Raw genomic sequence first — 14,205 nt, 5'->3', positions numbered from 1 at the left:
CCAGCTCTATATAATTGTTCTATGCGTTGCATTTTGAAAACTTGTTTTTTTGTTGTTGTTATCCATATAAAATTCAGTTAGGTCCTATCTAGTAAGTCTATATCATGACTTTAACATCATTCGTGGCACTTTAGCACTTTCACATCCTTTACGACAATTCAGCATATTAATGGACTAAACTATAAGGACTAAAACTAAAGATTTAAAATTTAAAGTACCAAAAATAAATAGTTCAAATCTTAATAACGCAAAATCATATTATCCCAATATAATTTTACTTTGATAGGAGATGAATTGATGCGCCATTGTTTTGACTCAAAATCTCATGACATTTCCATTGAGCCAAGAAGACCAATCACTCATATCATAAATAATGAGTTTTCGTTGCATCAAAACAACTACTAATAACATTTAAGAGACACATATAAAACTAATTAGCAAATATTGAACATTGAGCACAATAGAAAAGCACCATAACTGTTTGGGATCTTTAAAAAACCCACCTCAAGTGAACAAGAAATATAAACCAAAACATATAATCTTAAGCTTAGACTTGTAGTACCATGGTCGTTCAATAAGTGTTAGAAAGACAAAACATCAGGTTCTTTGTTTATTAGGAACAAACTCTCAACATAAGATCCAACATAAGCTTCAGAATATCCCTGACGTCCCACAGGCTCCAACGATCCATTGATTGGATCAATTAAAGTAATAACTTCACTTGCAAGTCTCACAACCACTTTTCCACCACTAGTTAGAGCTAATATGTCTAATACGCCCCCATAACATTCTGAATCACATTGGAATACTTCAGTCCATGACTCGATAATACCATATTTTTTCATCACCCAAACACTGAACACCCGTCGGCTCCTTTTCATAAAATGATTCACCACGGAAAGCGAATGGCCTCCTTCCACAGCAAGTAATGTTGACTCAACCTTCCTCGACTGTTGTGGTAACATTAATTCTCCAAATGTCTCTTCAATTACATCAAATGACAAAATAGATTTGTACCATGAACCATCACATCTCCAACGACCAACAACCCAGTGTACCGCCCCATTCACAGTTACAGGGGTAAACCAATGGCGTAAATGACAAATGAAAAATGGAGGAACTGTAACATCAATAATTCTCCAAGAACGAGAAACAAGAGAGTACACCTCAACATGAGGGGTATCTTGTTCAGCGCGAAGAATCATGAGTCTAATGACCTTGTAATCGTTGTTCTTGGAATCAAAACCAAACCCAAAATGTAGATGATACTTGTCATCAAGTTGACTTTTGCGGTTTTTGCAGGTCATAATTGGTTTGGGAAGCACCAAATATTTCCGAAGCAAGGGATTCCAAATAAGGATGGTTGCGGAATGGAAGGATGAATAGTCAGCAGCACAGACGAGGCCATTGCATGTGCCAGCAAATTAAATATTTCAAGACGATCCCGCCGAAATAGATGAGAGAGTGGGAATCTCTCTACAGAGAAGTGGTCGGTTTGCTGATTAACTGAGTATAATGAGTAAAACTGCTCTCGATGAAGATGAATCTGCCCTTTGTATCCTGTAAGAGAGAACTGAAAAAAGAGGGAGCCCCGGCTATTGGAAGCTTGGATTGTACGGTTGAGATGATCAGATACGAAAGTTCGATTTGTGATGAGGGAATTCCAAGCTCTGCAAACAGTGATGAATTTCACAAGAGACTTGACGGGTAGTCTGTGAAGGATTTCCTCCACAATTTCTTGGGGTAAACGATCAGACATATTGCTTTAGCTTGCAAATCTGGACACTATCCTTGACTCCACTACTCTTTAGCATAAAAGAAGCGAAGGTAATAGTTTTCTGGGGTAAAAGGCATACAGACGTTATTTATAGAAAAAAATGACTCTAATGGAAAATATTCTAGGAACCTGATCCTATCCCAATCAATCAACCAATTAATCAGTCAACCAATCAACCAATCATCAATTATATTATTAAAAACTTGTAATACTCGATACATTTAAAAATGTATCAGATATGACATTATAAGATCAAAGTATATTTAATTAATGAAATTTAAATAACATTTTGATTGAAATTTGAATATATTGAGTTAAATAGGAAACATTATAAATAAATTTAATTTCAAATAGAGATTCAAATGAATAAATTAATAATTAATTTTGAATTTGAATAATATCTTAATTGAAATTTGAATATATTAAATTATATCATAATTAAATAGCAAATCCTTAAACAATTTTTTTTTTTCAAAATTTAGATAGGTTGAACTTTAAAAGATCATCGCCATCATAACAAATTCTCAAAACTCAAATTGAAAACAAAACTGTGTTTATATCTAATGGTACATATAGCTTTGGAAGATATGTAATATATTTGCTGGAGTTCTATTTGTGGGTTAGGACACTAGATTTCCAATTCTTCAAGCAGTTGCTTGCCTCGAATTTTTTTCAAACAAAAAAAATTAATATCAGATTCTCAAGCAAATTACAGAAGATTGAAAAGAAACTTGTTTATAATATCATCGGTCAAGAAAGTTATTAAATCTTAATTATTTTCACTCAACTCGTACTTTGCTCCGACTTGGACCAAACTGTAGGCGACCAAAAAAAACAAATCATGTAACTTGCATACAAAAATTGAAGGTCATCCCGCTATTTCCAATTGCTATTAATCTTCTCTCCGGATATCAAATAAAAAGGGTTAGCAGTTCATGATTCTTATGGCGTAACCGGTTAGACCAATAATTGAACCAGTAACATATTAATTGAATAAAAATTTAATATTATATATAATAATATATGTAAAAGAATACAATATCAAATTATTAAATAACTTTTAAAAACTTATATAGACTAATTTTACGGTTAATTGTGGTTCAATAAGTTATTATAATAATATATTTATTAATTTATCTATCTCTATAAATTAAGTTTTATATTTTCTTATAGAGGTGTGTGAATATGGTCGCCCAAAATTTCTTCCAATCACCACCAAACATTTATTTACCATTCATTTATTATAATAATATATTATTAAATTTATTCATTAATTTGAAATGTGAATATAAAGATAAGTAAATATATGTTTGTTGGCCTCATCCCTCGTCACGTGCTTTGGGTACCAAAGGGAAAATTGTAATCAGGTCTCACCTAAGACAATTGAATTTTAAAATTTTTTTTGAAATCATCAAATTATTTTGAAGCCCCAAGAAAACTCATTGCAAGAGATTTTATTTGTTTAATTATCAAATTACTCTCATTTTTTTGTTAAAGTATGTATTGACAATTGAAAGTGCAGTCATTAATAACTTAACGTGTAATGATTAACAACTATCGCGACAGTTATTGACAACTTATGCATTATATTTTTGGGATGTGTTGAGAAAATATGTTGTTAATACCTTTCATGATAATTGTTAATTATTACACCTTAAGTTGTCAATGGGCATAGCTACTCTTTCAGTTGTTAATGCATACTTAAAGAAAGATAATTGAGTAATTAAACAAATAGAATCTCTTGTAATGAGATCCTTTGAGACTTCAGAATAATTTCAGAATAATTTGATGATTTTAAGGGATTTTTTTTGTATTTAAATCTTTGTGTGTTGAAAAGAAACTTGTTTATGATATGGATTCTTTGATAAAAGTAAGAATTGAAAGTTGTTATTCTTAATTATTTACACTCAAAAGCTCATATTTTGCTCCAACTTGGATCGAACTCACGGGCGACAAAAAAAATTCATGTAATTTGCATTCTATTTCGAATTGCTATTAACCTTCTCTTAAATCGAGGTGACTCAAAGCTTATAATGAAAAGGATAATAAAAAGGAAAACGAAAATTTAAGAATTGAATTACACATGCCTACAGCGCATAATTTAAGGAGACTTCCAGAAGAAAATTTTGTTCCAAAATATAAGAGGCTGACATGATAATTAATGATAGTTTTTAATGAGGATGAGAGAGAGTTTTAAATGAGGAGAAACAAGAGATAATTTTCCAATCATATTTTTTAATAGGGAAAAAATAGGTAACTTGTATCAATTTAAAATATTTTTAAAATAAAATAACAAATAAAAACCCTAGAATATGTAAAATTTGTATTTGGGTGATTGAATGTGCATAATTCCTACCATGACCCAGTCTAAAATAAGAATTATGAAATATGAGTTAAAAAACTAAAATACCTCCTTAAAAAAACATAAGGGGAAGAAAACCTCGTTGGCCACTAGCGGCAGGATTTTCTTTTAAAGTTTGGCTGGTGGGATCCCCCAACCGAAGTCATCCTAAAATTAAGGATGACTAATGAGCAAACAGTCTTTATTTACATTATAATGTTAAAAAAATATAAGTTAATTTTTTTACTAACCTTATGATGTGGTAACACTTCACCTGAAAATAATAAATTCTAGTTGTGAGATAATAAGTTTCGAGCCGGAATTAATAATACATTTTTTCTTGATCCATAACAAGTAAAATAAGGTACTAATTGATTTAGGATGCACATTTTTTCACAATCCAATGTAACAAAGCCAAACAGTATTTTACATTTGATGGGTTATTAACGTCAGAAAGGAGATTCAAAGTAGGTTTGGGTTTATCTATTTGTTGCAGGTGCCATAAGGACTCCGAGAATGTACTACATGTTCTACGAGATTGCGAGGAGGCAAGGAAAATCTGGTTACAGATATGTTCAGATATTAACACTCATGTTTTCTTTAATACGAATCTTAATGAATGGATGTTGTGCAATTTGAGTAGTAAAGCTATGGTACGTATTGTGTCAAATGGAATATTGTGTTTGGTACTATATGTTGGTTTCTTTGGTTCCGAAGAAACAAAGTTTTATTCGATGATGAGTTTGAAGCAAGTACGTAGGATCTGTAAAAATCTGGTTACAGATATGTTCAGATATTAACACTCATGTTTTCTTTAATACGAATCTTAATGAATGGATGTTGTGCAATTTGAGTAGTAAAGCTATGGTACGTATTGTGTCAAATGGAATATTGTGTTTGGTACTATATGTTGGTTTCTTTGGTTCCGAAGAAACAAAGTTTTATTCGATGATGAGTTTGAAGCAAGTACGTGGGATCTGTAAAAATCTGGTTACAGATATGTTCAGATATTAACACTCATGTTTTCTTTAATACGAATCTTAATGAATGGATGTTGTGCAATTTGAGTAGCAAAGCTATGGTACGTATTGTGTCAAATGGAATATTGTGTTTGGTACAATATGTTGGTTTCTTTGGTTCCGAAGAAACAAAGTTTTATTCGATGATGAGTTTGAAGCAAGTACGTAGGATCTGTAAAAATGCTGTTTGGAAGTATCTTGATTCAGTGAAAGGAGCCTATCAAATGGGAGATGGAGGAGTTTAATTTGAAGAGTTGGAGGAGTGTAGGGTGGAACCCTCCATATCCTGGGTGGGTCAAGTTGAATATTGATGGTGCTACTAAGTGTCAACCTGAATTTACAAATTGTAGTGGTTTACTCAGAAACAAGAAAAGAGAATGTTTTGGAGGATTTGTGAATAATTTGGGTAAATGTACAGCAATTGAGGTAGAACTTTGGGGAGCTTGGTCAGGCTTTTTATTGTTGGCCGAGAAGAACTAGAGGAAGGTTATAGTAGAATCTGACTCTCTTAGTTTGGTCACGATGCTGAACGATCTGTTTGTATAGAATAAGGCCAATAATAGATTTTTGAGTCATATACAGAGATTAGTTGATGACACTTAGGATATACAAGTTTTGTATACTTGTCAAGAGGGGAACACTAGCACAGATTGGCTTGCTAATTGGAGTTTGTCGTGAGTAGTTGGCTTACAGTGGCTGAATAAGCCTTTGAGAGGATTACTAACATTACTATATAGAGATTCTATGGGCTCTACTTACATGAGACTTGTTTTGTTGAATATTTGTTGATTTGGGTGTTTTTTTGCCCATTTTTACCAACAAGAAAAAGATACTAATTGATTTAGGATGCACATTTTTTCACAATCCAATGTAAAAAAACAAACAAACAGTATTTTAATTAACCAAAATGTATATACTTATCATAATAATGAAAAAGAATTTTTAATTTGTAAAGGTAAATTTTAGTAATTAAAATTTTATAATGACAAATTTATCTCTAATTTTTTCTTGTGCTAAAAAAATTAAAAAGTACTTTTAATCTATAATAAGTTACATTATTTATAATTTATAAAAATTATTTCTGTTAATAATGTGTCAGCTAGATATATAGATTAAAACGTGTCTATAATTTATATTTTTCGTTAATTAAAAATACTTTTAATTATTTAAAAAATTATAATTTCTAAATGCTTGCCAAATATTTTTTTCCCCCTAAAAATTGATTTTGTAGGGGAAGAGAGGTTGCAGTTTTTTTATTTGAAACCCTTTCCACCCACTAAATTAATATTGATAAAAAATAAAAAAAAATAATTACATCAAGTTACTTATATTTATTGTGCCAAATTTTCTAATCCTATGTAGCCATGTGTCTTATTTCTAAAATATTAGTATTTAATACCATTTAATTATAAATTCACCTGAAACATGCTCATATATAGTTAAAAAATTTGATATAATAGATATAAGAAACTTGACTTAAGTTTTTTTTCTCTCCAAAAATCATAGAAGAAGTAGCACTTATCAAAAAGGATCATAAAAATCATAATTATTTGGAAGGACCAAATACTAAAATGTAAAGCTAAAAAAACTAAATTATCCCTAACAAAACCCCTAATCTACCTCCTACAATCGTACCTTTATAATTTTAAGGGGGAAAAAACCAAAGCTAATGCCAAAACCACCCATCATCCTCATGACCGTATATATATCCTTTGTAATTCAACTTTTTTGCCACTCAAATTGATATTTATATCATCAATACATTATTTAATTATTTTTATTAATATTAAGCCATTATTCATTTATCATTATGTTTCTTTGCCTAAATTTATATTATCAACACTAATATCAATTGAATTCTTTTCACTAAAAAACGAAAAATTAAACTTATGTATTTTTCAATTTTAAAATTTATATAAATTTCTTCTAAAATAAAAATAAATTATGCAAAATTTCTTTGATTTACTTAAAATTACTTAAATTTTCTTTTTAGTTTCTAGACGTACATAACCTTTTTTTTAACATATATAATGAGTTATAAAAGAATCTCAAGTTCTACTAAAATTAGATAACATTTGATATGAATCGAAATTTTTGCTGATTTTAAAAATAAAATTCTAGTTTTATATTAACTGAATAAAACAATAAATATTTAAACTTGTAAAATTTAAGATAAATTCTGTTTAATTTAATAAAATTTATAAATTGGTAATAGTTTTAATTTATAAACAGAAATATAGGAGAGAAATAGGAGACGTGAGAGGAAATTTAGGAGGTGTGATTAGGGGCAACTTAGTAAATTTAAATTTACATGTTAATATCTGGTCTTTTTAAATAATTATAATTTTTTATCCTCTCTAATAAATATTATCTTTTCTAGGTCTTTCTTACTAATTTTTCATAAATTATATAGTAGCGAATTTTTAATTAATAATATTACTAAGAAATAAAGGATCACAATAATTTAAAGTTGAAATAATAAAATTTTTTTAGTAAAAATAATAGAATAAAGTAGAATATTAGAATAAAAATAAAATATAAACTATATAAGATAAATAAAATAATCAATTACAAATAAAACGATGAATCAAATAAGCAATATTAGACTCAAAAATTTTTATTTGATTTGAATTTATTAAGTTCAAAATTTTTCTTTTCTGAAATAAAAAGAAGCAGATTTAGAAATCTCTTATCTCACAAAAAGAGGAAATTTATTCATCCTCGTTAGGGGTAGAAATAGATCAGGCGGCCTGTGGCTTGGCCTGGCCTATTTAGATATCAAAACAGGCTCAGGCCTGTAGAAAGGCCTGTTTACTTTATCTGGCCAAGCTCAGGCCTGATAATAAGCCTAATAGGCCTCTCAGGTGGCCTGGGCCTGTTATTTTTTTTAAAGGTTAAAATTGTAAAGGGACAGGAGGGAACTTGCTATTCTAATTGGTTAATTGAGAAAACTCCACCCACATAATCGTGTTATCCAGAGCTCATTGCATGCTTCATTTCATTTTCATTCTCTATAATAAAAATAATTGATGTATGTATAATGACACATATTTAAACAAAGAAAGAAAATATAAGGGCATTAAAAAAAATAAAAGCGTCATCCATTTATTTGATATATGCTTTTCATATTAATCTTATATAGAATATATATATATATATATATATATAGAATTGACCTATTATGTTTTAGACTATATATATATGTGCTCAATCTAATTCTTATTATAATACTCCTCTGTTCCTTAATATAAGACTCATTTAACTAATTTGATTAGATTAAGGAAGTTAGGTAAGTTAATTAATTATAAAAAATGTAACACGTTTTTCCTAAAATACTATAACTATCTTTCTTAATACCCCCTCTTCCTCTTTTACTTGATTATGGCTGAGGGAGTATCCATAGGGGTAAGTTAGAGAAAATTGATAAATATGAGAAATGAGTCTTATATTTAGGAATAAAATCAACTCAACAATTGAGTCTTATATTAAGAATCGGATGAGTAGTTGCTTAATTAATTTAAATAAATAAATAAATAATAATAAATGTAACATATTTTTTTAAAACAGCCATGTGTAACAACAGGATCAAATATCATTTTGTTAGTAAATTAGTTTAAAAAAATGATAAATTTAAAATATAAAATGGATTAAAGACGTTTCATATTTTAAACTAGATCTAGTTATCAACTAGTTTTTATAGTAGAGATGAGATGAAGTGATATTTTTATTATATGTTTTCTAATAATTTTTCATATTTGATTTTTTTTGCCTAAGGGGACACGTTTTACAAATTGTGTTAATTTGATAGTTTCATATTTTCTGTTTGTATTTTAGATAAATTGGGTTGAATTATTGTAATTTTGAATTGATTTATCTGTGTTTGAAATTTGTTAAAAAAACAAATTTCTTAATAGGCCATAGGTTAGGCCAGGTTTGATTACAGGCTATGCTCAGGCCGAACAAAAGGCCTTTCACAGGCCCAAACCGGGTTTAGGCCAATAGTCTCACCACAGGCCAAGCCTGTTAAGGATGAGACCTATTTTGGCCTGTTTCCACCCCTATTTCTTGTCCTCCTTTTAGTCCTTATTAGTCCTTGCTTTCTCTTTATTTTTTTCCTACAACATTTTCTTCCTTAGAATCTAAAGGCCATGAAAAATTTGAAAAAAAAACTAATTAAATACTTAGTGACTTTTGCTACAATTTAAATTAATTTATAAAAATAGTAATTAAAATAAGAAAACAAAAAAGCATGGCTCCCACTGCAAAAAAAAAAATAGACGTTTATTTTAATGGTTATGTTATTTTTATTTTATTTTAATGTTTGGCGTACTTGGATTTAAATTTATGAATACTTTTATAGTTTAACAATTATTATAATTATTAATACACAATTTTAAAAAACACCTCATTTGGTTATTTCTTTTTTGTTTTTTTTTAAACAACTTTCAACTTTGCAAAGAACAATTCTAAACTAAGAAAAAAAAAACGAAGAGAAAAAAGCAAATCACTATGCTGGTGGGCAAATTAGGGTGGGTTGTGCGACACGGGAGGTTAGGACAGTCGCTTGGACAGGACACTCAAAACATAACATTGCCTTTATGTATTCCTGAGTTTGAAAGTCCCAACAACGTGGAGCCTAAACTCATGTCTACTCTGTCCTTTTCCCTTTTTCTTTTCCCTTTCTTTTTTGATAAATATCAAAATATCGTCTTCTTTTAACTGGACATAGTCCATCATATCCCTCCAGCCCAGGCTAAACAAAACATGCTTCTTCACGTCAAATGACAACTTCGTTGACTTGACATCCCATTCTCTTATCGTCGAGTCGTGCTTAATAATGACCTTGAACGCGGGTGTGGGCAGAATTTTGCTCCAAATAATCTTTGTGCAGGTCTTTCGTCTACAAAAGATGCACAAATAAAAAAGATTCATTAGTTTAATACTATCTCCTGTTCTAATTTAATACTACACTCATGGACGGGAGTCGCAGGGCAACTCTTCATTTAGGGACGAGAGTGAAAACACGTGGGTATGGTCTCTAAATGGTTTCTAATATTTTCTTGAATCTCTGGCAACAAGTATGGGTCAATCTAAGGGTGTGCATGAAGCCCAAATGCCCGCAAAGCCCGCCCGAGCCCGAAGAAAAATTGCCCAGCCCAGCCCGAAAAAAAAGAGCCCGAAAAAGAATGGGCATCTTTGGGCTGGGCATTTCATGGGCAGGGCTGGGCATCGGGCAGGACATGCTGCCCTGCCCATTTGGCCCTGCCCAGATTATATATATTATAATTTATAAAATAATATTAATATATTACATTTCTTTACCTAAAAAAAAAAAGTTATCTCCCTCCTTTTTGCAATTTAACTTATTATTATTACATGTCTATTAGTTTTCTATTTTAAGGGATCTAATTCTTCTAAAGAAGCAGTAGTATCTTGCTTTTAACTTGTTATTCGTGAGTTTTATTGTGTATATCCTATTGTTTGTTGCTGTTGTAGTGTTGGCTATTTATAAGTCAATCTTCCCCTCTATGTCATTAACAACTTTCTTTGTTAGAGAATTGAGTTCATACATTACATATTTGTATAAATAAACAATTTTGAATATTTATGCAAGATAGAAAACAAGATTGGGGTAGGAGCATGGAAAGAAAATTGGGGTTTAATTATCTGAATTACATGTTTTCTATTTGATTTATATTTAGTTATTTTGTATTAATTTTTTATGAACAAGTCATATGATAAAAAGAAGTCTTTTAGTTGTGTGGACTGCTAGCTGCATTGTATCGCATAATAAGTATTTACATATTAAAAGTCGTTATATTAAATTATTATGAGATTATTTTTATTTTTCTTTTTACAATTATTTTCACCTCATTTTTATATGGTCTATGTTATTCCTATTAGCCCATTACTTCAGTTTTAATATCTTTTTACAATCTTTTAGGTAACATTTAATTTTTGCCACTTAAATGGATAATCAAGTTTCTATTACATCGCCATCCCTGGCTCCCAATGGAATATCTCAATGTGCTTCAACCCCTCTTCAATTTTTTCAGATGTTTTATTCTTTTCTCAACTTTCTAGAGATTAATGCAAACCGTTTGAATTTCAAGACTTTAATTACAATCTTGAGAGTTGTTTTGTTCTAAATAGATCATGAATATTATTTATTTGGATATTTGCTAAGACTTGTTTTGAATTATTTTTGGATAATTTTAATGTGTGAAAATATAAAATTATGAAATGTAATTTTTAGGTATGGATGAAAGTTTTTTTACATGTGATATCGGTAGGTCATAATCATTTGGGCAGCAAAGCCCGCCCTGCCCAGCCCGCCCATGCCCAGCCCAAAATGGTTAGGGCTTCTATGGGCAGGGCCGGGCAGCGGGCTGCAAAATGCAGCCCGTTCATGTTTCGGGCTGGGCATCGGGCAGGGGTTCTGCCCTGCCCAGCCCTGCCTATGTGCACCCCTAGGTCAATCTTCTTGGGCCATTCTGATATGTTGTTGTTGATGGATTTTGTTAAACCTGGCTCTGATACCATGATAATAGCGAAATAAAATGCTCTGTTTTATTCATTATAAGAAAACATATATACAACTAGACCCAAAACCAAAACTCTGCATATATACAACTCAGACTCATAATAGGCCTTAATTATAGGCCTAATATGACTAACTAATAAGCCCAGAATGCTCAATAGAATCTGGCTTGATTCTCAGAAGAATCAGAAAATTTGAGAGACTGGGTAGCTTTCAGAGAATCCATAGCTTTGAGAGCATCCATAGCTTTCAGATTGATAATGTGAAAAATGAAATCTGAACAGAAACAACTAAAAATGGAATGAACAGAAGAAGATGAACAATGACGAGATCAGACTTAAAAAAATAAAGCATGAATGAGATATAGAATCAAACTAACAGGAAAAGAAAGAACTCAGAAGAAGAACTAGACCCGGTATCAGAGCAAATGAGAGTGAGTGCGCTGTAAAGCTTAGGGCAAATGGGGTTCTTAGACAAAGAACAAGACCCCATAGCTTCCAGAGCGAATGAGGGTGAGCACGCGACAAAGCCTAAAACAAATCGAGGTTATATAGAAGCGTGAGCTGTGAGCTCATGCTTTGGTATAATAGCCTTGCAGGCATGTTGGACGGTGCAGTGGTGCTGCTGTGCACAATCCACACTGTTCTCTCTCTTCTAAACAAATTTCCACGTCACACATACGTCTCTCCTTCTCTTTTCCCACTCCTTACCATGCATTGCTTGCAGACTACATCGTTTTAGGGGTGTAGTTTAGATGGTCAGCACTTTTTTTTAAACCCTAAAGCCTGAATTATATTTTTAATAGCATTTAATATTTTAGAATAACTTTATTACACTTGAACAGCTTGAAATATTTTTCAACAACAATAGATGTCCTAAGTTTGGAGTGTTCATTATTACTAAGAAAAATACTTTAAAAGTAAAATTGCACTAAAAATTACTTTAACAACTCTATTGAAAAAATATTTTTGGGTATTAAGTGTAATAAAATTATTTTAGGATATTAAATGTCCCTAAAAGCTGTAGCTTACACATTTTGCCCTAATTATATGGATTTCCGCTCTATTTTAAAAATATTTACTTAAGTCCAAACTGTGAACTTCGTTAAGAATATTCTAATCGAATTTCTCACAAGAATTTTTAAAGCTAGTGCATATATTGCTTCAGTCCTTAATCGTACAATTTAATATAATACATATATATAAATACTAATATTAAGTTGTTCTATATCTATTGTGTTAAGTTCTTCAATCACATATGTCTATGTGTTTTTAATGTGTATTTATAATTGAATGTTATCTAGTTCAAAAATAGAACACATAATTATGTGTGATTAGAGAGTTTAATAAAAAAAATTCCCATCTTATCATATATTTTCATAGCTTATTTAGAGACTTTATCGTGATTATTGAGTTTAAATTGCACGTATTAAGATAATTTGAAATTAATATTAATTTCATAGAATTAGGGCTTGAAAAATTTATAATTGTCGCATTTCTTATTTTTCCTAAGTGTTTTATTTTGGGGAGAAATGATATTAAATTTTTAGGGTTTACTTTGCTTAGGGGGAGAAAATGATAGGAAAGGATTTGGAGAATGAGAAAGAAGGGTGATGTTAAATGTTGCGTTTTGGATCACTTGAATCAGACTTGACCTAATTGGGCTCTAGCCTCACGATGCCCTCCAGATCCATCTTTTTTGATCTTGTTGTCTGGACTCAATGAAATGTCTTCACCTTCGACTCCTGTCCTTGTCATCTCTTTGCTGGCACTATCTCCCAATCTCTCTGCCTAATCCATCTTCGTTCCCTTTTCTACTTCGATTCCTCCGTCTGCCATTCCCTGCATTGTCCTCTATGCCCATCCTTGTTCCCCTTCTCCATATTGCGACTTCTTCTCTTCCCTTGTTGCCAGGGCCGTCGATTGGAGCTTGGTAAAGCTATTTTCTTTACAATGCGTGGCTGAGTCCTTTGGATCATAGGGGTGGATTTGAGGGCTCGAGCTCCTAAATGACAGAGGGGAGTCTTTATAGTTCATCTTTTACTTCAGATGTTGTGATTTAATTTTCTAGGTTTAGGAGATTACATTATGATTAAGGAACTGAAATAATTCAGTTGAATATCTCTTGTTGAGGTGATTCTTTTGTAATTGAGAGTTAGTTATTGTAGCTTATGTACTGAACTTTTGATACTATTGTGTCTCCTGTTAGAATTAATTCGATTATATGTTTTTGTCATGGTTATGTATAGAATGTGCGATTGGATTATATTTTCGGCGAGCAGTGTGCCGATTGGTAACTTCTTGGAAAGAGGATCAAGCTGTAAAATCTAAATCTTAATTACACACTGAGTGGCATTTATTAGTGGAATTAGGTAGTGCTTGTTGGTTATGGCATTAGGAGAAAGCACAATCTAGTGACACTAGACTCAAATGATATTTTCAGGTGACATTCAAGACTTAGTGTTGACAGACTTCATTAACATAATTGAACTAGGATGGTTGGAAAATCCATTTCTAGGCTTGGTATC

General features: G+C 31.0%; 1 protein-coding gene across 1 annotated transcript; it reads right to left on the bottom strand.

Moving 5' to 3' along the window:
* Window positions 1–581: 581 nt before the first annotated feature.
* LOC114742039 (F-box/kelch-repeat protein At3g06240-like) lies at window positions 582–1,307 on the bottom strand. Its single transcript, XM_028930292.1, has one exon. The coding sequence runs from the start codon at window positions 1,305–1,307 to the stop codon at window positions 582–584; it is 726 nt and encodes a 241-aa protein (XP_028786125.1).
* Between the last annotated feature and the right edge of the window lie 12,898 nt (window positions 1,308–14,205).

Source organism: Neltuma alba, unplaced genomic scaffold, assembly GCF_004799145.2.
Source record: "Neltuma alba isolate B1F8T4 unplaced genomic scaffold, ASM479914v2 tig00003617_pilon, whole genome shotgun sequence".
NCBI classification, from domain to species: domain Eukaryota; kingdom Viridiplantae; phylum Streptophyta; class Magnoliopsida; order Fabales; family Fabaceae; genus Neltuma; species Neltuma alba.
This window is presented reverse-complemented; position numbering and strand designations above follow the sequence as displayed.